Source organism: Dysidea avara, chromosome 1 (assembly GCF_963678975.1).
Source record: "Dysidea avara chromosome 1, odDysAvar1.4, whole genome shotgun sequence".
NCBI classification, from domain to species: Eukaryota; Metazoa; Porifera; class Demospongiae; order Dictyoceratida; family Dysideidae; genus Dysidea; species Dysidea avara.
In genome coordinates, this window is record NC_089272.1 from 45,692,849 (window position 1) to 45,715,936 (window position 23,088).

Sequence of the window (23,088 nt, forward strand, 5' to 3'; positions counted from 1 at the left end):
TGATGTGGAAAGTGATGTGGGTTTACATTCTATGCAAGATGTGGTGAAAATAATGATGATGTTATACTCAACCCACCATCAATCTATCTATCTACTAGTATAAATATACACTGCCATTTCTAAGTCAGTTAGACACTGCCAACACAGATCTTTGTGACTTTAAAAACCTTTGGCTTTGCCTTGGGTTTTTAAAATCACAAAAATCCTTGTGGTACTGTAGGTCTATACCTATTACTTTTATTACTGATGTATTGTTATAGGAGTGCATTGACAAGGGAGCACGTAACTCCATAAGCAGTGAAATTCGAACATGGCTGCTGTGTACTATAATAAGTAACTTTTAAAATTAGGATATTATGCAGAGGCACCTGCTCAAATACGTCACATTTCCACTGCGACGAGTGAGCTATGGAAACAAAGTCCAATAGTATGACAGGAATAGTAGCACAGGCTTAGCAGGACAGTCTTTCTACAATCACTAATCACATGAAATCATGCTAAATTACTCCACTTGACTATCCCAAGCTCTACCTTGGACTCAACAATCTTCCTATTGAAGCAGCTTTACATAAGGCAATGGAGTAGCAGCCCATTCAGTGTATCCCTGTTGCTTGTAAGAAAGATGTAACCAACTATATACATATATAGTAACACTGGACACCATGTTTAAATTTCGCCTGTAGTACTGGTAGTGTATGTAGGTACATGCTCCCTTGTCCATAGGATTTGATGAGCTCCTAATTGTTATGACAAGCATTAAACAAAAGAACTTTAAGGCTGCTCTTCATTTTTTTTATGATTATAATGGAAAGACATGCTTCTTATAGGAACTCTGTACTACTTTTACCTTGATAGGCTAACAACACTATTTTCAGGCATTTAATGCCCGTAGAATCTATTAGAAAAGGTGTTCAGAAAGCCTTTGCTTTACCTACATTTCAAACTGACAATGAAGAAACCACAGGGCTTACCATTGCCTTTATTACTGCTACTAGTTACTTTTAATATGAGATGCTTTACGCATGTGGGAGTGAAAAGACACACAGACAGTGACATACATTATAAGCATTTATCTCAGGAAATCAGGTGCATATCCTCCCTTGCCAGTGGTCAGCTGTGGACACATCTGGTTTCCCTCCCACTCTCCCAAAAGAGAACACAGTAGTTTAGGCAAAAAAATATCTTTCAAAAGACAATTTATCCTAGTTTCTTACTATAAGATGTTCAATTATCGTGATAATATACAGAGTATTTTATATACATACCTTCACCAACTTTAAACATCCACATTCCTGAAATGCCTACATTACTGGTCTGTGTAATATTGATGATACTAGGTGTTAGTGATCCAGGAATAGTCACAAAACTAACACCATCACCATAATTGATTCCTGCTAGAGCTTCAGTTCCACCAAGTCCTCTAAATCCACCAGAGTTATCACCAGTAGTCCACTGAATTTTTCCATCAGCATATAGGAATATTACAAATGACTCAACTTCACTGGTGGCTAATACACACTGAAAGGTGTTGGTCTAAAAAGCAATACATGTATCTTCCATTAATTGCACATACTGTAATGTGCATCTATATAGTATTAAAACCATAGGTGGTGGGGGGAGGGCCATGGATCCCCACTTTTATTGTAAGGAAAGATGGAGATACTCTAATAAAACAGTCAGGATCTAGATACTCTAATAGAGCAGTCACAGTATTCAGAGAAGCAGTGTAACAAGCTAGTTAACCATGTATGTGTAGCTACAAATAAGGATATATAGTTGGTGGAGAACAGCTATTGTTAGCAGGTAGTGTTAACTTTTTTTGGGTCTTTGGCTTATACAGGTAGCTGGCCTGATACCCTCACTCTTTGGCATGCTCCACTGCTCCTGATTAAAACACTTATTTAATATGTACAATTACAATGAATAACATTTCACAGTACATGACTGCTCAATTAGAGTAATTAAGTTGCAGCACTGTCGTAAAGAGACCGTTAATAATGTTCTTCAATGCTTATTGTATCTCGGTTGAAAGCAGAAGGTCATATATTATTATAAACTCTTGTTGAAAGGCAACTAGGGACCCGCCGATTATGCTGGCATAATTATGAGCATAATAGGTGTCTGAAAGCATTGAGCATAATGCTAGCATACTAGGTAGAATATTTGTGTAATAGTATGAATTCTTGCTTATCAAAATAGCTATCACAAAAAGATCGATATACTCTAATAGAACAGTCAGTAACTCTAATAGAACAATCATACAACTGACTGTTCTATTAGAGTATATCGATCTTTTCTGTGATATACATATTGACAAGTAAGTTTGTGCTTCAGGCACTTATTATTTATCCATAAATTTGAAATTATTACTAGAGCATGGGAACTGAAGCATAAATAATTGGGCATAATTTGAGCATAATGGGTAAGTATTGAGCATATGTTTAAGCATAATAGGTAAAGTTTTGAGCAGTGCAGCATAGCATAATAGGTAAAATTATGAGCATAATCGGCGGGTCCCTACAGGCAACAGCTACAGGGTTAAAGGCAGTGTGCCACAAAGTTTACTAGTACTTACTGTATAAGTAATGACAAGCTGTTTTAAAAATGGGTAATATTATTTCTTGTAATCTGTGCATATGAAATTTATTTTACACTAAGAAAACATAATTTTCCTACATCACAATTATATGGAACAAATTTTATTTCATTGCCATGGCAACAAGATTCACTAGACTGATTGGACTAACAGTTTGACTGTAGTAATATACTAGTATTGCTAGCCAACTAGGGTAGGCATTGTACTATACATAACAATCAAACAATAAAAATATGTGACCGGATCTGTGAAAAAGGGACATAATCGCATAAGCCTAAATTTACAGTATAAAGCATTGAATACAGTGGGTAAAATACTTGCATATTATTGATAAATTTTTTAAATCCCTCTTGTAGTGAAGGAAGGGACTAAAAATAAAAACCTAGATATCATCTTATTCGCCTGCTCAAGAGGAGTTGGACAATCTTTGTTTCATTGCAGTAGACCCAAGGACACGTAAGTTATGAGCGCTTGTTTACGTCATGTAAAAGCGATCGTACGCAATCGATTTTCTCCACGAATTTCGCCTTTGTATGCAGTGAAGAAGGGTGAGTAAAGGAAAACCTTACCCAGTAATTCATTCTGCTGTTCATGGCGAACACGATGGTGAAAAGTTTAGCTCTACCTCGATCCGTTGGTAAGTTACAACCGTTTTTGTAAGCGCCTGTAATTTATTCTCCCTATACCTGCTGTACAAATCGATTTTTCTGTTGTTGCTACTTTGTAGGGCTGTAACTCTCAGAGTGTTTGGAATATGAAGCTGAATTTTTGCCAGTGGGTACACTTGTCTACATAGATTATAAAAATTCAATAAACAGGAATTCAGAAAAAATGCGATTAGCTATGTCCTGTTTTGCAGATCCGGTCACATATTATCGCAGATTTCCTCCTAGCTATATATATATTAATCTAATCCACAATAACAGAGTGGTGAAAAAGGTGCAGTCTCAACAACAGGCTGCCCTGTAGTATCAAAAAGATGTTGCAAATTTGGCCTGACATCAATTTTATTGATAAGCAAAAGGCTGAAACAAAGTTTATCGATGTTGCAATATCAGGGGACTCATGGATTTTCATTCAGAAGTCTATATAGAGAAGACAGACATGTACTGTGACTTGATTTTGATAGTGAGCAGGTTGTAGAACACCTCTACATCTGCTGTTTCAGTTATTTTTTGAGCTCTTGGATTAATTCCAACTAATTAATCTCTCAGATTGGTCCACCATCATCTGTAATACAGAAATCTGTACAATGGAACCTCAGTTATCCGGACCCCACTTATCCGGATTCTCGGTTAAGCGAACCACGGAAATGACTGCTCTATTAGAATAGTTAAAATGTTGATATTTAAAAATTTTTCTTCACACTATTTTAAGGTTATTTATACACAGTTTCAGAGATATGGACTTTTCAGACTTATGGACCACTCCTGGTCCCAAGGGGTTCGGATAGCTGAGGTTTCACTGTACTTCTAGAATTCTGAGACACTATTTGTTTTAAAGGTTTTGTGGTAGAATTTTATTATTTACCTATTTCTTTGGACCATCTGTACCAGATCTTTTTTGTGAGTATTATAATGAACAACAATAATAATAATCACATGTACATTTAGTTGTGCTTGTGCTGTTGTCTTTCCCTTTTGTTTTTGTACTGTTGTGCTGTGTTTTATACTAATTCTTTATTGCTAAGCTCTGTTTGTAGTTCTGTAGGTTTAGGTACAGTATGTCCTTATAGAACATCTTAACATGCAGTTTTAGCATGGTGGATGGTTAGGGACAACATACTAATATTAATAATAATAATAATAATATAACAATTAAAATAGCAAATATATTTTGCGTACCTTATCAGTTTTTCTATTGTAATATCCAACATCTTCCCATGTTGCAATTAACAAACGTTTAATGGATATATCATGAGACATAAGTAAAGCTGCTCTTATTTCACTGGTTGCTCTAGCAAGGAGACTAGGATCAGTGGTCTGACGATAGAACACTCGTCCAGTTCCACTGAGGTCAACATTAGCCCAGTATGGTGCAATAATTTTATAAGTTCCACTCAATGGAAATGAACGAGGTGTACTACTAGAATACCGACTTCCAAAACTAATCACTCCATTTTCATTAATCTACATGTACGAACATGGAAAATTATATAGTAAATTAATGCAATTATATATGTGCACTTTACATAAACCAACTACTGTATGGCAATTTTATATACTCTGTGTTCCAACCATGCTTGTCATATACTTGAATGATTATTTTAGCTCTTATTCTCTTTCATCTACCATTATATATATATGCCATAAAAATGTTAAACGGAAATTATAGTACACTTGGCACTATATAATATAGATTATATATAATCTTTTGACTTCCAGTAAATAAAAATGCAGAATGACAATTATATTGACTGTTACATATTATGAAGTACAAAATTTCTAAACTAAAGAAAAATCTGAACTATATTGACTGTTAATATTTTATTAATGTATCATCCATTTAAATATACATCATACCAGTGGTACTATACAGTATAATGTACATAGTACAGTATTTAAGTATAACATACAAATACTTTTTACTTACATATACTGATCTGAAGGTTTCATTGGAAAAGTAAAAGTAATCAAAAGAATAGTACCGATAAGAAGAATAGCTGCTAAAGGAATTATCGTTGTGGGAGTATCCAAATGGATAGAACTACAAGACAAACATATCTGTCACATACATTCATTTATGTCACAAGTGTAACAAAATTAAAATACAAGTTGAACATGACAATACGATTAGGAACATCTTACTACACAATACTGTAATGACCGCTTGTAGCTAAAAAAATATAATAAATAAAATGATTCACAGTTCCAAGATTTTTTGGAATGTTCTGTGATAGATGGTGAAAACTGAATGGACTCAGAATCAGAACTTGCAATGAACCTAATTCGCAATCTTATTCACTTGAGTTCTGATTATTAAATGTGAGTAGCTATAAGGACTCGATGCAGTCTCAAAATTGTAGCTGCTCCAGTGAAGTGAAAGTCATGAAGGAAACCTATACAGCAGCTGGAGCTTACTATGCAGTATTAATCAACTGAACCATCAAAGTGTTCCCAAGTGGCTGCATATGACAAGTAAGATGTTGGTTGCAAACACCTTTATAGTGACTACAATACAAAAATAATTATGCTTAAAATTTTTTGCAGAAACAAAATCTGACAAATCAGGAGAAATCTATAAAAAAAGAGTTCAGATTTTGAGATTTTAGATACTATAAAACTTCAAAATTGAATATTACGAAATCTTAAGCTTGTTGCTGACCCTTTGCTAATGCTTGTGAATAAGTAATAGCACTAGTTCTCACCTTAACCAGACATTGCCCAACTCATACAGATATATTGTAGAATAGTGATAGCTAACAAACTGAACGATCAAGGTGAAAATCCAAGCTGTGCATACTACTGCATTACATCATGTGATACTTAACAATTGAAAAGATTTTTGTTTACATGTTATGGATTTTTCTACTGACTGATTAACTAACTGACTGACTGACTGATGCCTTCAGGTAAACATAACAATTACTGTAATGCTATGTACAGGTTTGATTTTTGACAATTAGATACTATGTTGTCTTGACATGTGCACCGCAGGAGGTACAACACTTGCATCATGAACTGACACATTTTTTCTTTATTGTTTGTAACATTAAGGTGTCAATTTGTGGATAGCATGTTAACAGCTTCATGCATTGTGTAGCTACAGTATACCACCTGCCAAATGATTGCAGGTGGGCCTCGTAAGTACTGTAGGGTGGTATAGGGTTATGTAGGGTATTGTAATGAACAGAGCATGGTTGAAAACTAAAAGTAAAATGGCTTTTTTGCTGATTACCACATATATTTACTTTAGTTGTGCCACACCCTCGAATAGTACTGCACTACACTTTTTCAAATACTCATTACTAGTTCTCTCAAACAATACTCCATCACAATTTTAAAAAGGCATTGCCCTAAAAATTTATATGTTTGTCACACAATTAGAATTCTGGATATTAGTTGCATACTGCAGTAAATTGACCACATAACATGAGGTGTGATATGTATGCAGTTGTGCTACAATGACTTGGGTGAAAGGAAAAAGAAAGGTTTTGTATTGAATAAATAAGTACAGTAGCAACATGTTGTGACAGTGTATAATGCTAAAGAATAACTTGTAATGGCAGGTTAAAAATAGTAGTAGCACACCGTCAAGTAATACCAAAAGTGTAGTACTATTCACAGGGCTTTTTCCTTATTTTTGGGAAAATAAATAATACTACAATAATATTGGGGTTGCACACTTGCTGTTTACATGTAATTACAGCATAGTACACAGTACCTGTATGTCCTACTGTAGTTATAGAAAAATCAGGAGTTTTACAAGCAAGTACATTGCAGTAGTGATCACTACATCAAAAAGTGCTGTTACCAGAATTGAAATGTATACACCTGTTTTTAATTGCTACTTTAACCATGCTGGTTTACTGCAAATTTTATGAGTTAACTTTACACTTTAGATTTCTTGTAGCACTTTTGATTGAAATGATTCTTAGTAGCTTATAAAAGTTCACTTGTTCATTACAAATAGTATTTATGACAAATGGAAAGATGATGATGATTACCTCTGACACACATGTTCTGGACTCTTGCTCACAGCTTTTACCTATTGTAACAATATTGACTCAAATAACAGAACAAAGTAGTGGCTTTCATAAAACCAATGTGCAATGTAAACGTCACTGGGCCTTTGAAAAATAGTGTAAGTAGGCATATTAAATTTGTCTACTTTTTCAAACTTTCATGGTTTATAAACTTTTATGCCATCATGCTATGGCTACATAAATTTCAATGTTGACTAAGCACTTATTTGGCTTTATAGTGCATCTGAGTTACAGAATGCAGAAATTCTATTCCCATAGAAATGGGTGCCCACATGTACTACTTTTCAGCAGACCAGTCACAGATTTAAAGGATACTTGTACACCAATGCTACAGCATTAAAACATATAGAATTCATTATTGAACCACAGATGTCTACACTACAACAATGCAGTGATCTATCTACTGTAACGTGAATATATACATGCATACATACCTACATACATACTGTATGTACATGCATACATACATACATACATATGTACGTACATACATACATACATACATACATACATACATACATACATACATACATACATACATACATACATACATACATACATACATACATACATACATACATACATACATACATACATACATACATACATACATACATACATACATACATACATACATACATACATACAATACAGTCCATTTATAACTTCACACACATGTGGCATTTTTGACGTAGCACCATGCAACTTTTTCCATGACAAAAGAAAAAAAATTACACGTGGGACTGGACATTGTTATGCCGTGGCACAAGGCATTACCACACGTCAAAAAAGAGATTGCCATGCCATGACATTGCAACAGAGAAAAAATATGTACAGCTACAAATAAAATTTAAACTCAAAGAAAATTGGCACGTGAGCTAAATGGGTTAATCCAGTTCACCTTGTGCAAGATCCCATGGTGGTGTGAAGAAGAGGCCTGCCGTGACCTGTAATACGAAGTGTTGGTTAATAATTGAGTTTTAAGAATGCAATGCACAGTGAAGTAAATGTAGTTTAGCCTCTTAATTGCGTGTTCTCCTCTCATGACCACATGTGGCAATCAGAGGACTCCCGCGTGGCAATCTCTTTTTCCACATGTGGTAATGCCTTGTGCCATGGCGCGGCAATGACCAGTCCCATGCGCAACTTTTGCTTTTGCCATGGGAAAAAATTGTGTGGTGCCACACCAAAAATGCCATGCGTGTGTGAAGATATGAATGCAGCTGAAAGTTTCAGCAGTGAAACTTCTACATGATATTATATTAGATGCTTTAAGTCAGCTCATTTGTACAGCATTATTGGATTTAACCTACTGTAAGATTCGGTGACTGCAATGTCATGATTGGTTTCACAGCTCATTCTGAAAGTGTGAAGCTACACTGATTTGAGTTAATTTATACTACGTGTACGTATGTATTATTTTGGTTCAACACCATGTTGAGTTTCTGCAAGGCCAGGTGATGTTGACATCTATGCTACACCTTATCCTGCTATAAATGAGAAGCTCACATGTTTAAAAAAAATGAGTTAGTCACACTCTTTGTAAAAACAATAGTGCGTAAAAGTAAATATCTGGTTATCATAAGACTTAGATAGTGAAGTTGTACCTACAGTTACTGTACATGTACATTGAAGTTGTAATGTGGAACTATAATTATGTGGCAAATTGTCACCAAGTTCTCACAAATTTTGTTTGCTAGGTAGTACACAGTATGTACTACAATTAGCTAGTATATTAAAAATTATTAATTAAAAAATAAAGTACCGTATAGTAAAAAACTTTAGCGGTAAAAATCTTTGACAAATTTGGCAAATAGCGTTCAATTTGCCAAAGGTTTTTTGCCAATTATTTTAAATGATCACACGAGCACATTGAGTCTTGCATTGAGTACCGTATAGTGGGTTATTTTTGAAAAGAAAATTTTGCACAAAAAACAATATCTGAATTTCGAAGGATTTTAATTTTGAAGAGTGCATATTTCAAAGTCCAGATGGATTTCAAATAAACAGAAATTCGTGTCACAAAATATGAGGATGTGTGAATGTTTGCCAAAAACTGACCTACTGATGGAATAATCCCCATCCCTATGCATTGGAGAGAAGACTGAGGGAGTCTCAAGTGGAGTAAATTCACTGGCTCGATCATGCTCGATCGTAGCTACTACCATAGATTCTAGAGCAGACAGCATCAATTCCCATTCTGGATCATCTGTTTTCTGGTTATTGGTACAGCAATGATACAGTTTACCCATTATCATCAGTAATACTGAGCTAAAACCCGAGGAATACACACTGAGTGAGTCGCCAAAAGTTGGATCCGAGGTTGGATCGTTGCTTTCACTTGTGGGAATTTATTTTCGAAGAACAACCGGACGTGGGAATTTATTTTCGAAGAAAAGGGCCTCTTCAAAATATTCGAAAATAAAAACCTTTCGAAAATTACCAGCTATATGGTAAATAGAACTTGAGATGAAGGTGAGTTTGTACCACCACACAATAAAGATCGAGCTGATTTTGGAGATCTTGATCTTCCAGCCTAGGAATGTGTCCCACAGTTGTAAGCACTCAGGCCTTGGAATAACATTTCCAGTCGACTCCCGTTTGCACGTTAGTTCAAGTAGTTCGTCGTCTCGTGATGGATTTGGCCAAATACTTTGATATACGTGATAATCTCTGCTACTGGAGTTGACTGAGAAGCAAATAGCTACGGTCGCTCTTGGCATCGCAGGAGATAGAGAAGCACGCCTTTGCTAGCATGTCGCCAGATCAGTAGCTACAAAAGTACTACTACAACAACAAAGCTAGCTACCTATACACTTACTACACTACTTAACTGATAAGTTGACACCTTATCATTATATCCTAACCAAGATCTTTACGCACCATACAGTAAAAACTTTGGTGGTGAAAAACTTTGGCAAATGTTATTTCAGTGGCCAAAGTTTTTCCGCCAATTTTTTCAACAGAGTGGTTTTGTCACACTTTTTTACCATCAAAGTTTTTTACTATATAGTAGGAATCCAAGCGATAAAAAAGTAGTTAAACAAGAGATGAACGATGGTAGCTATTACAGCATAGCTCAGTGGGAAATCCCTACTTTTGCATGGTATAACAATTATTTTGTGTTCAATGCCAAAGTAGGGATTTCCCACTGAGCTATGCTATAATAGCTACCATTGTTCATCTCTTGTTTCACTACTTTTTATCACTTGGATCCCTACTTCATTTTTAAATTAATAAATTTTAAGATACTAGTTTGTTTAGTTTTTTGTTAAGGCATACAGCCAGCTATAAACATGTGAATGTTCTATTAGAGTGACTGCAGTGTTAGAGTATCTTGAGTCAGCCTGCAAAGATGCGTGCTAGCCCAAAAAGGGGCGTGGTTTTGAGTCAGCCTTCCAAATTGAAGGTGTGTGGTCACTGAAATACAGTTAGTGCAAAAGGGGTGTGTCATCGTGGTTTCAATTGATAGATTGATAGGTCGTGATCTATCATGAAAGCTATGTAGTACCGGTACCTCCGTACAGTATCCTCTGTCATAGATTATATAAGTAAGGAATATAATCTATTCCTCCGTACAGTAGCATAGTCTAAGCGCCTTGAATTTATGGTCTGGGCAAGTGCAGGTATGTCTTATATTGTGATGACATCATAGGAAGAGACTTAGACTACTGAGCTAATTGAGATGCGAAACCTAATGCACACAAACTTGATTTCAAGTGATTTTAAGGTCTTTGGAATAGGTTATGGTTGTATTTTTCACAATTTGAGTAAGTGCCTATTTCATGCATTGGATTACTCTATGTGTTTACTGGGCGAGATTGCTGTATTGTTAGGTGTTTATAAGCATCGTATCCTTGCTGTTGGAGATTGTTTCACTGATTTATCAACCATTCTGGTATTTGTTTGCAAAACTCGCATTGATTTGGCCAAATTTCAGCATATAGATGGCTCAGCCAGATGGCTAAAAAGCTTCAATTTTAATCATACTCTGCATGTAAGCACTTTACCTAGTACTGGTCATTGCTGATCCATGGCACAGTTGCTGTCCTGTGCTCCAGAGGAAGAAACATTTTTTCGTCACCAAATAGCCACACAAATCATGCTGTTACTAGAAATTGATCGATAAAATCAAACCACCAATACTTTGAGTTGATGATAGACTACTTGAACAATGTTGAGAGTGAATATCGCGGCATTTAAGGAACCCTACCAAATGCTGCAAAGAAAAATCACATGATTTTCAGACATTTCTATCGTTTTCTACCAGAAGAAAGCGACAAACTTGGATGCCATGCTGGTGTTGTTCAAGTTACACTTAGCCTAACACATGAAAATAGTTAGATAGTTGATCAGAGGACATTGATTTTTTGGTTTGCAGACCCTATCTTAGCTACTGATACCTGTACACCTGTACTTGTCCTCTCAGATTTGTGTCAAAAACTATGTACTTCGGACATATCATTCATGAACAAGCATTGATGTGTAGGTGTAATAATAGAATTATTTGTGAACATTAAATATTCTGTTGTACGTACCTTCACCAACTTTATACATCCAAACTCCTGGAATACCCACATTACTGGTGTAAGTTACATTGATGATACTAGGAGTCAGTGATCCAGGAATAGTTATAGAGTTAACACCATCACCAACATTAATTCCTGCTAGAGCTTCAGTTCCACCAAATCCATTAACTCCACCAGAGACATCACCAGTAGTCCATTGCATTCTCCCATCAGCATATAGAAATATTACAAATGACTCAACTCCACTAGTGGCTAGTACACACTGGAATGTGTTGGTCTATAAATAATGTACGGTACATGCACATTAGTGATTATTTTAGCATGAACAAGTTGATGTTATGCACTTCTAAAAACTGAGCATCATGTAGCCACCTGTAACTGTAGCCAAAATTTATTACAATGATATTGAACAAACCACTTTAAGCAACATGAGAAATTTGATGTAATATACACATGTTCAACTGTTTTGTTAGTTTGTCTATCATGTTTTTTCCACAAAATTAATTCTCTCTACAAAACCCCTTCACATGCCCCTTTTGAAGTTGAAGAGAAACAACATTTTCTTCAAGGTCTGCTACAGTGTTTTGTGATAATTAAATACAGTACCTGAAGAGCCCAATGGAAAGGTAATTCACAAAATTTACAGAGAGTTGTTACATCTGTACCATAGACTCTGGTTATTAACCACATGCGCTTATACATTTTGGAGAAAATTACAATATTGAGGTTTAGCTACCATGCTTGCTAAGCTCATACACTATAAAATGATTATGTTTCAGCTGGGAGAGCATTATTCATGGCCACCACATTTATAAAGAAATTTGGATGCCAGTGATTGGTGAATACTTACATGTACATGTGATCAAGAACATGGCTGATCAAGAACATTCCAAAGATTCTTTTGCTATTAGCGTTATTAGCAATGGAAACATTGTTGGACACGTGCCTTGTGAAGTATCGTGTATAGTGTGATACAGTGCTTCATCGAGCATGATGGGAGTGTTGATTCTCGAGTTACTGGATGGAGGAAGCAGGTAAAGGGCTAGAAGTTCTTTGCATTTATCATTTTCACAGTCGTAAAAGCTATATGATACAAAAGCTACTGAAACTGCTCAGTCAATTCTCATACTGAATTCTACTCTGAGACTATCTACTAGCATTTACAAGAAACTTAACTGGTATCATTATTTAGCTGCAATTAATGTTGGTAGTAGGACTAATGGTCCTTGGATACAACCCCCGTCCTAGGATGGTGGTTGGGTTAGGTAAATGTACAGGTTCCCAGAGTCCCACTGTAACACTTCCAGTATTCGCAAAGTCCTTTCTCCCTTTCTACTGGTATAATACTACAAACCTAAGCACCACACTGGTCTCATTTTACCAACCAACTTAACAGCTCGGGGATGACCTGTCCATATTAATTTTACTAGTGCAAACAAACAAATAGATTGTAGGAGGATTGCTGCAGTAAGACCCTATTAGGATCCCGTACTGTCACATTCCACAAGGGAATGGACGAGTTTGCAGCTATGTTGCCATGCAGCTGCGGACCTACTACAGCTGCATGGGTGACCATATGACTGTATTCTTGCTTTACTCTACTGGCCACGCTTGTGCAGCTATGTTACCATGCAGCTGCGGTCCTATGTATCACAGCTACACACAGTTTTATTTTCATTTTTTGTGTAGCTGGTAGCTAGTTTGTACATTATTCTAAGGGCCAAACAAGTGCACAACCATTTGCAACGATGATGCCAAGCAGCTGCAGACCTACATGCTATATACAATTGTGACCGGATTTGCGAAAAGGTACCTTTTTCACACACAAAATCTGACCCAGTTTTTGAACTTTATAGCTTCATAACTTTTTAATCATTTCATGTAATCATCTGAAAGTCTCCATGGGTGTAGCTAAAGTATCTGGCTGCATTTTGATGCAAAGAGCAACTTAATCAGTATAAGAAGTAAACAGTTATGACATTTTGTTTGCTGGTATGTAAAATGTGTGGAAAAGGTACCTTTTCGCAAATCCGGTCACAATTTGTTTTGTAAAGTTTTTTCAATTCACAATTCTATGGGCCAGGTTAGCACACAATTATGCAAGCCATTTGCAGCTGGGTTGCCATGCACCTGCGGACCTATCAACTATATACAATGTTTTGTTTTGTAAAGGTTCAATTCACAATTCTATGGGCCAAGTTAGCATACAGTTATGAATGTAATTTGCAGCTAGGTTGCCATGCAGCTGTGGACTCACTCAATCAATTTGTTTTGTAAAGTTTGTTCAATCCTTAACTTTTATTTCTTTATATTTTTTTTTAGTTTTTTAATTTTTATTTGTTTATTTGGTATTTTACTTTATTTTATATTTATATTTGATTTCTATTTTTTAATGGGCCAGGTTAGCAAACAATTATGAACAATCGTTTGCAGCTAGGTTGCCATGCAGCTGCATAGGCATGAAGATCCTTCATTCTCTCATTATAAATCACACACACACATAATTGCAGCTAGGTTGCCATGTAGCTGCATAGGTGAAGAAGTTCTTTCATTCTCTCATTGATAATCTTGCAATAGCAGCAAATAATACGCACGCATAACTGCAGCTAGGTTGCCATGCAGTTGTATAGGTATAGAAGTTCTTTCATTCCCTCATTGATAATCCTGCAATAGCAGTAAGCCCTGCTCATAATTTTACCTACTATGCTTTTGAGCAATGCTCAAAATTATGTGTTCAGAATCAAGATTATGCACGAATACTGACTGCTTTATTAGAGTAAATTATTATAGTGTTGTCTGATTGCTGTATTTAGAGTAAGTGACTGCTCTATTAGAGTATCTTGATCTTATTTCTGCACCAAACAAGTAATATTAATTAAGTTATATTATGCATTTTTTTCTTTAATTTTATCCTTTAATATGAAATGAAATGCACTAATAATATGTACCAGCTGTGATAATTGGCTTTCTTTTAAGCATGCGCATTGCACTGTATAATCAAAGTTAAAAATATTGTCGGTATTATACTAGCATAATTCTTGATGCTTTTGGCCACCTATTATGCTTTAAATAATGTCGGCTAGGACCTAAATAGCAGCAAAAATCACACACGCATAACTGCAGCTAGGTTGCTATGTAGCTGCATAGGTATAAAAGGTCTTTCATTCTCTCATTGCGAATCCTGAAATAGTTGCAAATAACACACACACACACACACACACACACACACACACACACACACACACACACACACACACACATACGCACACACACACACACACACACACACACACACACACATCTGGGTAACATTGCAGCAAACAATGAACAACAGCAAGCAGCCTTATGCAGCAGTAGCATTGACGTATTGGTGCCTGTATACATACAGGTGTGGTGTCATGCACATTGCAGCTGAGTAGGTTGTGTTTTTTTTTGGAAAGAAACTGACAGTAGTAGAGCGCACACAGAATCTGGAAGCAGCAAACAATAAACAGCGGAAAGTAATATACACAGCAATTCAATAACAATGTATATATCATTTGCAGGTACATATAGGTATACAAGATCTGTGTTACTATGTTATCATGCAGCTGCAGATCTACCATCGACAAGAGATATCAGATATACACACATGCATAAAAACACACGCCCATAGTGGCAAGCAATGAACAGTAACATCACAAAACAAAATTCCATACATGATAGTCCAATTATTCACACATGTTATCTACCCATTATGATCAAAGCATGTCATTCATACCTGCTTACAGGCATCATATATATATATATATATATATATATGTATGTATGTATATAAATTTACAACTGCAACTATGTACAGCTATGTTGTCATACAGAGCTGTAAATCTACTATCGGTAAGGAACATGTAATCGACTTTAAAGGCCAAACCAAGGAAAGCGTGCAGCTTGTCGGTTGGCATGAGGCTATTGGTTTTTTTGTTTTTTTTGTCATAAGGCAGATGCCATGATGACAGCAAATGACACACCATACATCATATTGTAGTAACAGCAAACAATATATGTGACTGTCTCTGGGAAAACCGGTCTTATCACCCATTTAAAAGTATCGAGAAACGTCGGTTTTAAATATTCTGTGTGTTGTAGCTGGCCAATGGTGGTAGCTACGCATACCAAATTTTCACACGTTTCACAACAATTTCTTACCTTCCTGGTCATCCACTGAATAAGTAGTCAACAGCTAAGTTTCCCGCCATTTTAGATAGTTTTTAAACCGAGGTTGTCTGTATCAGGCGAGCTCCAGAAGGGTGGGAGGCGGGGGCCCTGGAAGGCGGGCAAGATGGTGTTCAAAAATTGAAAAGAGACGTGCTGGGATGAATTAGGCCAAGTTATAGGCCATTCAGGGCTCAGAACTGGCTAAAATGAAAGGAACTTTACAGCACAGGTCATTGTCCAACACCACAGAGCTGTACAGCCAGGTGGGGACTATTCTACGGAACGGAACGGAACGGAACGGAACAGAACGGAATGATGGACTAAACCACGGAACGGAACGCTTTCTCAAACTAAAGCTTGCAACTTACCATTGCTGAAACTTCCCTTATAAGTTAGCAGTGGCATCTCCAGTGGGTGGTTAAACATAAGATAAAAAGAATTAACGGATCGATTGTGGGTTTTTGTTGGTTGTTATTAGTAACGAAGTATTATTGTGGGATGAGCTGTATCAGTGATGTTCATCTATACGGAAGGGAACTTTATGTGGGCTGTTTTTCTTATTTAGACTTTACAAAACAGTCTGGGCCGGTCTTTCAAGTCATAAGTCAGTGTATAAATAAAGCAAGCAGGAAGATACTGGTAACAGGAAAGAGCCAGCTGAATTAAAACTTGAAGAATTTTGTGCAGTGTGTGAGGAGCAAATATTTTGGCAGACCGCAAGGAGGGTATATTCTGCAAACATCACTGAAGTGTATGCATGGAGTTAATTATATATTAACAGCTGGTGCAGTGGACTAATGCCGTATTCAATAGTGAGCTGATTTTATCTGTTGCACAATTCAAGGATGTGTCTGACTGCTAGCCTTGAATCAGGCTAAATGTCAAAACTCCAAGATCAGCCAAATCTCTATTATAAGCCGCATGTGAAACCATGCCCGTAGCCACCAGGCAAACGTGATTTGGACCAGGATGTGTGTGTAATTTCAATGTATCTAGTCAGACCTGAAATGGAACACTTACATTAATTACATACCACCTAAGAATCCTAGGATTTCTTAAGTGTAACATTTCACATGCTTCACTTCAAACAAAACAGGTTAAATTTGTTCGTCTATTTTCAAGTGATTCCCAGTCCAGCTGGTCCATGAAATTACAATGGGATCACGTGTATTTGTTACAGTGCGGGCTGTCCTGTGTTGGATCTACTCTAGAGTTGAGATTTCAAGGTAGACTCACTGCCAATTTACTGACACTAGTACTGTTGTAGCATGTTTAAGTGGAGGACAAATGAAATAGTAATGCTAGATTATTTATGTATACAAATTTTTCATAATGAAATTGATATCCCATTTTGATTTGTACTTCCACTTTGCAACATATTCAAGAGCAAGAAGCTACCACACTTAATCTCCAACCACTGTCATTAATTAACCAAGATCTCACTAGTCTGTAATTCACCTTACTGTAGTGATTTTATTGATTCATCTGTATGCTTTCTTCATTTCCTTTGAAGTTGTACCAAGAGTTCATAATAAGGTGGGGAGAGTCTAACTTGAATGCATTCACCAAACACCCTGCTTAAAGTAACACCTCGGCCTTATTTCAGAACAAAGGCTTTACCTTCTTCAGCAACTCTAATCAACAGTTTTCTATCCCCCAGTAAAGGTGTTGATTTGATGAAAGGTGGACTTTACAAAGGGTGTTTGTACAGGCCATACTGAGAGTTAGACACTCTCCCCCATACAAATCAGTATTACGAACTCTTGGTTGTACAGTATAGGTAAACAAAGATAAGTTTCTCTCCCATCTTATTCTAGGATTTCTATTGACAAGGAAAATTCAATTATTTGTATACAGGCTCAAAATTGAGAAAATATAAAGAAAGTGAATTAATATTATACAGTCAGTTTGCTTTTGGATATTTAATGTCTCCAACCACAACAAAAATTCGATGAATCCATGCATCTCACCACTGGTCGTCTGAACATTCTGAAAGTGATACCTCACTCAATCAACCATATATTCTGTTTATTAGACTGAATAGTCATGATTACCTAAACAATCACTTAATTAATGTTTTATAATTATCCTATTCTATTTTCCTGGAGGTTCCACTGATAAAATGCAATTTCAGCAATGATAGCAGCTAGCCAAGCTGCAAGTTGATTCAGAAAGCACTCCATTCTGTAAAATAGACCCCATCCAGAATTCAACTCAGTACTCAGGCTGAGATATCTGACAATAGTCCACTACTCTGTTAATGAATCATTGATGTTCACACAATATAGCCTCCTTGAGGTATCTGAATGTTTGCTCCTCACACACTGCACAAAATTCCTTTAGATTCTACTTAGACTGAGTTGATTCAGCTTGTCACCATACTTGTTTCCTTTGTAGTGTAGCTATACACATACTGATTTATGCCGATTAGAAAGGCTGGGCCTCAGACTGTACATTCTAAAGTAAAATAACTCACATACTAGTAAAAAAAAAGTCATGCATTAAGTTCCCCTACTTGATATATCCGAAGATGAAATCACTGAGTCAGCTATTCCCACAATTAGTACTTCGTTACTAATGACAACCAACAAGAACCCACAATCGATCCTTAAATTCGTTTTATCTTTCTTGGGGTACGTTTGATTACCTGCTGGAAGTGCCACTGATAACTTGTACAGCAATGGTAAGCTGCAAGCTTCAATCTGAGAAAGCATTCCGTTCCGCAGTTTAGTCCATCATTCCGTTCCGTTCCGTTCCGTTCCGTAGAATAGTCCCCACCGTACAGCCACACACAGCCATATCCTGGTTGGCCAGGGCTCCATCAAGACCCCAGACCACTCGTACGGCTCGCCACTGTGCTCTAGAAAAGCAGCCAGCAAAAGCAGACCACTTTACTCTGGTGGACTGTGGCAGTGAAACTTGATAGTGCATTCATTAAGCTTTGTGTTTGTGTGAAAAAATCAAATTTCCTGTCTTGGGCGATAAGAACGGTTTTCGTAGATCCAGTCACATATAAACAGCTATAGTGAAAATCACTGTGAGAGATACTTTTATTATGGAGAGGAGAGGGAGAGAACCATCACTAATAATTGATGAGAAAACATGCATGATTACAAACAAATTATATATTATGTGTTATGTGTCCTCGGACAACATGCGACCACATGTCTGACCAACAGTGGACAGCAGTGGGCATGGCAAGGAAAAAAAAAATTATATTTAAGTACAAAACTAAAGTTACAGCTTAAATTATATACAGATTAAAAACAGTCCGGGTTGATTGTCCATTCTTTAGAGCTCCTACCATAAAATATACATTTTATCACTGTGATTAATACGTGTACACTGATCATATCTGTACACAAGTGTACTCAAACTGGATCTTTGTGTACCCACCTTTGAGTAGCACCCATATCAAGACACACGGTAGTGTGTCGTGCGGCCCAAGAAGCCGGCGCGTAACACCCGTGAGTATATTGACAGGAAGAAAGAAAACGCAATTTTCGCACCTCCATAGCTCTGTGTTGCCTTGATAAAACAAGACGATTTTTGCTGTGGACACTCCCTCCACCTACAGCACTCCACATTCCAAATTTGAGCGAAATCGCTTCAAGCGTTCCCGAGATATGCGACTTCAAAAATTGGCTTAGTTTCTTCTTATTTTTCTTCCTCTTTTCGCACACTTACAAAAACTGCTATAAAACGCGAACGCCATATCCGATTGCATTGAAATTTGGCACACAGAAGGGGGGTATAAAGGCGCATCTCTGTACCAACTTTTGCTAGGATACGATACACAGGAAAAGAGTTATGATCGATTATTCAGGAAAAATAACACCAATATGTTGTCACGCCTACAGGGTAAACCGCGTATGGGAAGCTGAAAATCGGTGGGTGAATAGGTTAACTATTGAACCTCAAACCTTTTGTGGTTTGAAAGAAATCGAGCTAAAAACCAGGAAGATACAACAAAAAACCAACAGTGTGTAACAATTACGCAATCGAGATTAGCTAATAAAAAACGACTACTTGCCACGCCTACCAGATAAACCGCTAGGGCAAATGTTTTGAAAATCGCTGTATAGAAGGAGTAATCATCTTAGAAAGGCTCTTCAATGGTGTAGAAGAATCAGACTTAAATCCACGGAGTTATAACACGAAATCCAACTTGGTGCAGCAAGTGCGAGATCGAGATACTCTAATAGAGCAGTCACCCTAATAGAGCAGTCACCCTGAAGAGAATTCAAGAGATCAGCTAGAAACAAGTAACCTGTATAGAGATCAGCTAGAAACAAGTTACCCTGTAGAGAGATCAGCTACAAAGAAACCATCATGTAGAGAGTTCAGCTGCAAACAAAACACCTGTAGAGAGTTCAGCTACAAACAAATCTCCCTGTAGAGAGATCAGCTAGAAGAAGTTTCCTTGTAGAGAGTTCAGCTACAAACAAATCACCCTGCAGAAAGATCAGCTAGAAGGAGTCACCTTGTAGAGAGTTCAGTTACAAAGAAACCATCATGTAGAGAGTTCAGCTACAAACTAGTGACCTTGTAGAGACATCGGCTAAAATAAATTACCTTGTACAGAGTTCAGCTACAAAGAACCATCATGTAGAGAGTTCAGCTACAAACAAATCTCCCTGTAGAGAGATCAGCTAGAAGAAGTTACCTTGTGGAGAGTTCAGCTTCAAAGAAACCATCATGTAGAGAGTTCAGCTGCAAACAAATCACCTGTAGAGAGTTCAGTTACAAACAAATCTCCCTGTAGAGAGATCAGCTAGAAGAAGTTTCCTTGTAGAGAGTTCAGCTACAAACAAATCACCCTCTAGAAAGATCAGCTGGAAGAAGTCACCTTGCAGAGAGTTAAGTTACAAAGAAACCACCATATAGAGAGTTCAGCTACAAACTAGTGACCTTGTAGAGACATCAGTTACATTGTAGAGAGTTCAGTTACAAAGAAACCATCATGTAGAGAGTTCAGCTGCAAACAAGTCACCTGTAGAGAGTTCAGCTACAAACAAGTCTCCCTGTAGAGAGATCAGCTAGAAGAAGTTTCCTTGTAGAGAGTTCAGCTACAAACAAATCACCCTGTAGAAAGATCAGCTAGAAGAAGTTACCTTGTGGAGAGTTCAGTTACAAAGAAACCATCATGTAGAGAGTTCAGCTGCAAACAAATCACCTGTAGAAAGTTCAGCTACAAACAAATCTCCCTGTAGAGAGATCAGCTAGAAGAAGATTCCTTGTAGAGAGTTCAGCTACAAACAAATCACCCTGCAGAAAGATCAGCTAGAAGGAGTCACCTTGTAGAGAGTTCAGTTACAAAGAAACCATCATGTAGAGAGTTCAACTACAAACTAGTGACCTTGTAGAGACATCGGCTAAAATAAATTACCTTGTACAGAGTTCAGCTACAAAGAACCATCATGTAGAGAGTTCAGCTGCAAACAAATCACCTGTAGAGAGTTCAGCTACAAACAAATCTCCCTGTAGAGAGATCAGCTAGAAGAAGTTACCTTGTAGAGAGTTCAGTTACAAAGAAACCATCATGTAGAGAGTTCAGCTACAAACAAATTACCTGTAGAGAGTTCAGCTACAAACAAATCTCCCTGTAGAGAGATCAGCTAGAAAAAGTATCCTTGTAGAGGGTTCAGCTACAAACAAATCACCCTGTAGAGAGATCAGCTAGAAGAAGTTAACTTGTAGAGAGTTCAGCTACAAAGAAACCATCATTTAGAGAGTTCAGCTTCAAACAAATCACCTTGTAGAGAGTTCAGCTACAAGCAAATCTCTCTGTAGAGAGATCAGCTAGAAGAAATTACCTTGTAGAGAGTTCAGCTACAAACAAATCACCCTGTAGAAAGATCAGCTAGAAGAAGTCACCTTGTAGAAAGTTCAGTTACAAAGAAACCACCATGTAGAGAGTTCAGCTACAAACTAGTGACCTCGTAGAGACATCAGCTAGAAAAGTTACCTTGTAGAGAATTCAGCTACAAAGAAACCATTCTGTAAAGAGCTCAGCTGCAAACAAATCACCTGTACAGAATTCAGCTACAAACAAATCACCCTGTACAGAATTCAGCTACAAACAAATCACCCTGTAGAGAGGTCAGCTAGAAGAAATTACCTTGTAGATAGTTCAGCTACAAAGAAACCACCATGTAGAAAGTTCAGTTGCAAAGAAATCACCCTGTAGAAAATTCAGCCACAAACAAATTGCCCTGTAGAAAGATCAGTTAGAAGAAGTTACCTTGTAGAGAGTTCAGCTACAAAGAAACCATTCTGTAAAGAGCTCAGCTGCAAACAAATCACCTGTACAGAATTCAGCTACAAACAAATCACCCTGTACAGAATTCAGCTACAAACAAATCACCCTGTAGAGAGGTCAGCTAGAAGAAATTACCTTGTAGATAGTTCAGCTACAAAGAAACCACAATGTAGAAAGTTCAGCTGCAAAGAAATCACCCTGTAGAAAATTCAGCCACAAACAAATTGCCCTGTAGAAAGATCAGTTAGAAGAAGTTACCTTGTAGAGAGTTCAGCTACAAAGAAACCATTCTGTAAAGAGCTCAGCTGTAAACAAATCACCTGTACAGAATTCATTTACAAACAAATCACCCTGTAGAGAGATCAGCTAGAAGAAGTTACCTTGTAGATCGTTCAACTACAAACAATTCACCCTGTAGAGAGAGCATCTAGAAGAAGTCACCTTGTAGAGTGTTCAGTTACAAAGAAACCACCATGGAGATTTCTGTAATCAATATATGTATTATATATATAATTTGTACATTTACTGATAAAATATTTAAAGTACATCTACTTCATCTTTTCTTCTTCCTGTGGTAAAAAAAAAGATAGGTTAAAAGTCCCAAGGCCGGCTTTGAGGTATACAAATACAAAAAGAAATGAAATCTAATCCAAAACAGCCAAGCTGTAAAAAAGTGTGCGGCCCTCAAAAAGGCTATGGTGAAAAAAGATGTGAAATCCAAAGGTGGCGGCCAAGAAATGGCTGTGATGGTAGGTTAGTGGTAAAAATTTTAATAACGACAATTCAGGTGAATTTTTGTGCC

At 36.9% G+C, this 23,088-nt stretch overlaps 1 protein-coding gene across 1 annotated transcript in view; it reads right to left on the bottom strand.

Annotated features, from left to right (window-relative positions):
- The window catches only part of LOC136265747 (uncharacterized), a 212,528-nt gene that overhangs the window by 55,496 nt on the left and 133,944 nt on the right, over positions 1-23,088 (bottom strand). The window contains exons 18-22 of the mRNA XM_066060660.1: positions 11,840-12,107; positions 7,263-7,303; positions 5,189-5,302; positions 4,441-4,725; positions 1,266-1,533 (exon numbers count right to left, since the gene is read on the bottom strand). Of these exons, the coding sequence (XP_065916732.1) occupies positions 1,266-1,533; positions 4,441-4,725; positions 5,189-5,302; positions 7,263-7,303; positions 11,840-12,107 (976 nt within the window). The remainder of the gene's footprint in view (positions 1-1,265; positions 1,534-4,440; positions 4,726-5,188; positions 5,303-7,262; positions 7,304-11,839; positions 12,108-23,088) is intronic.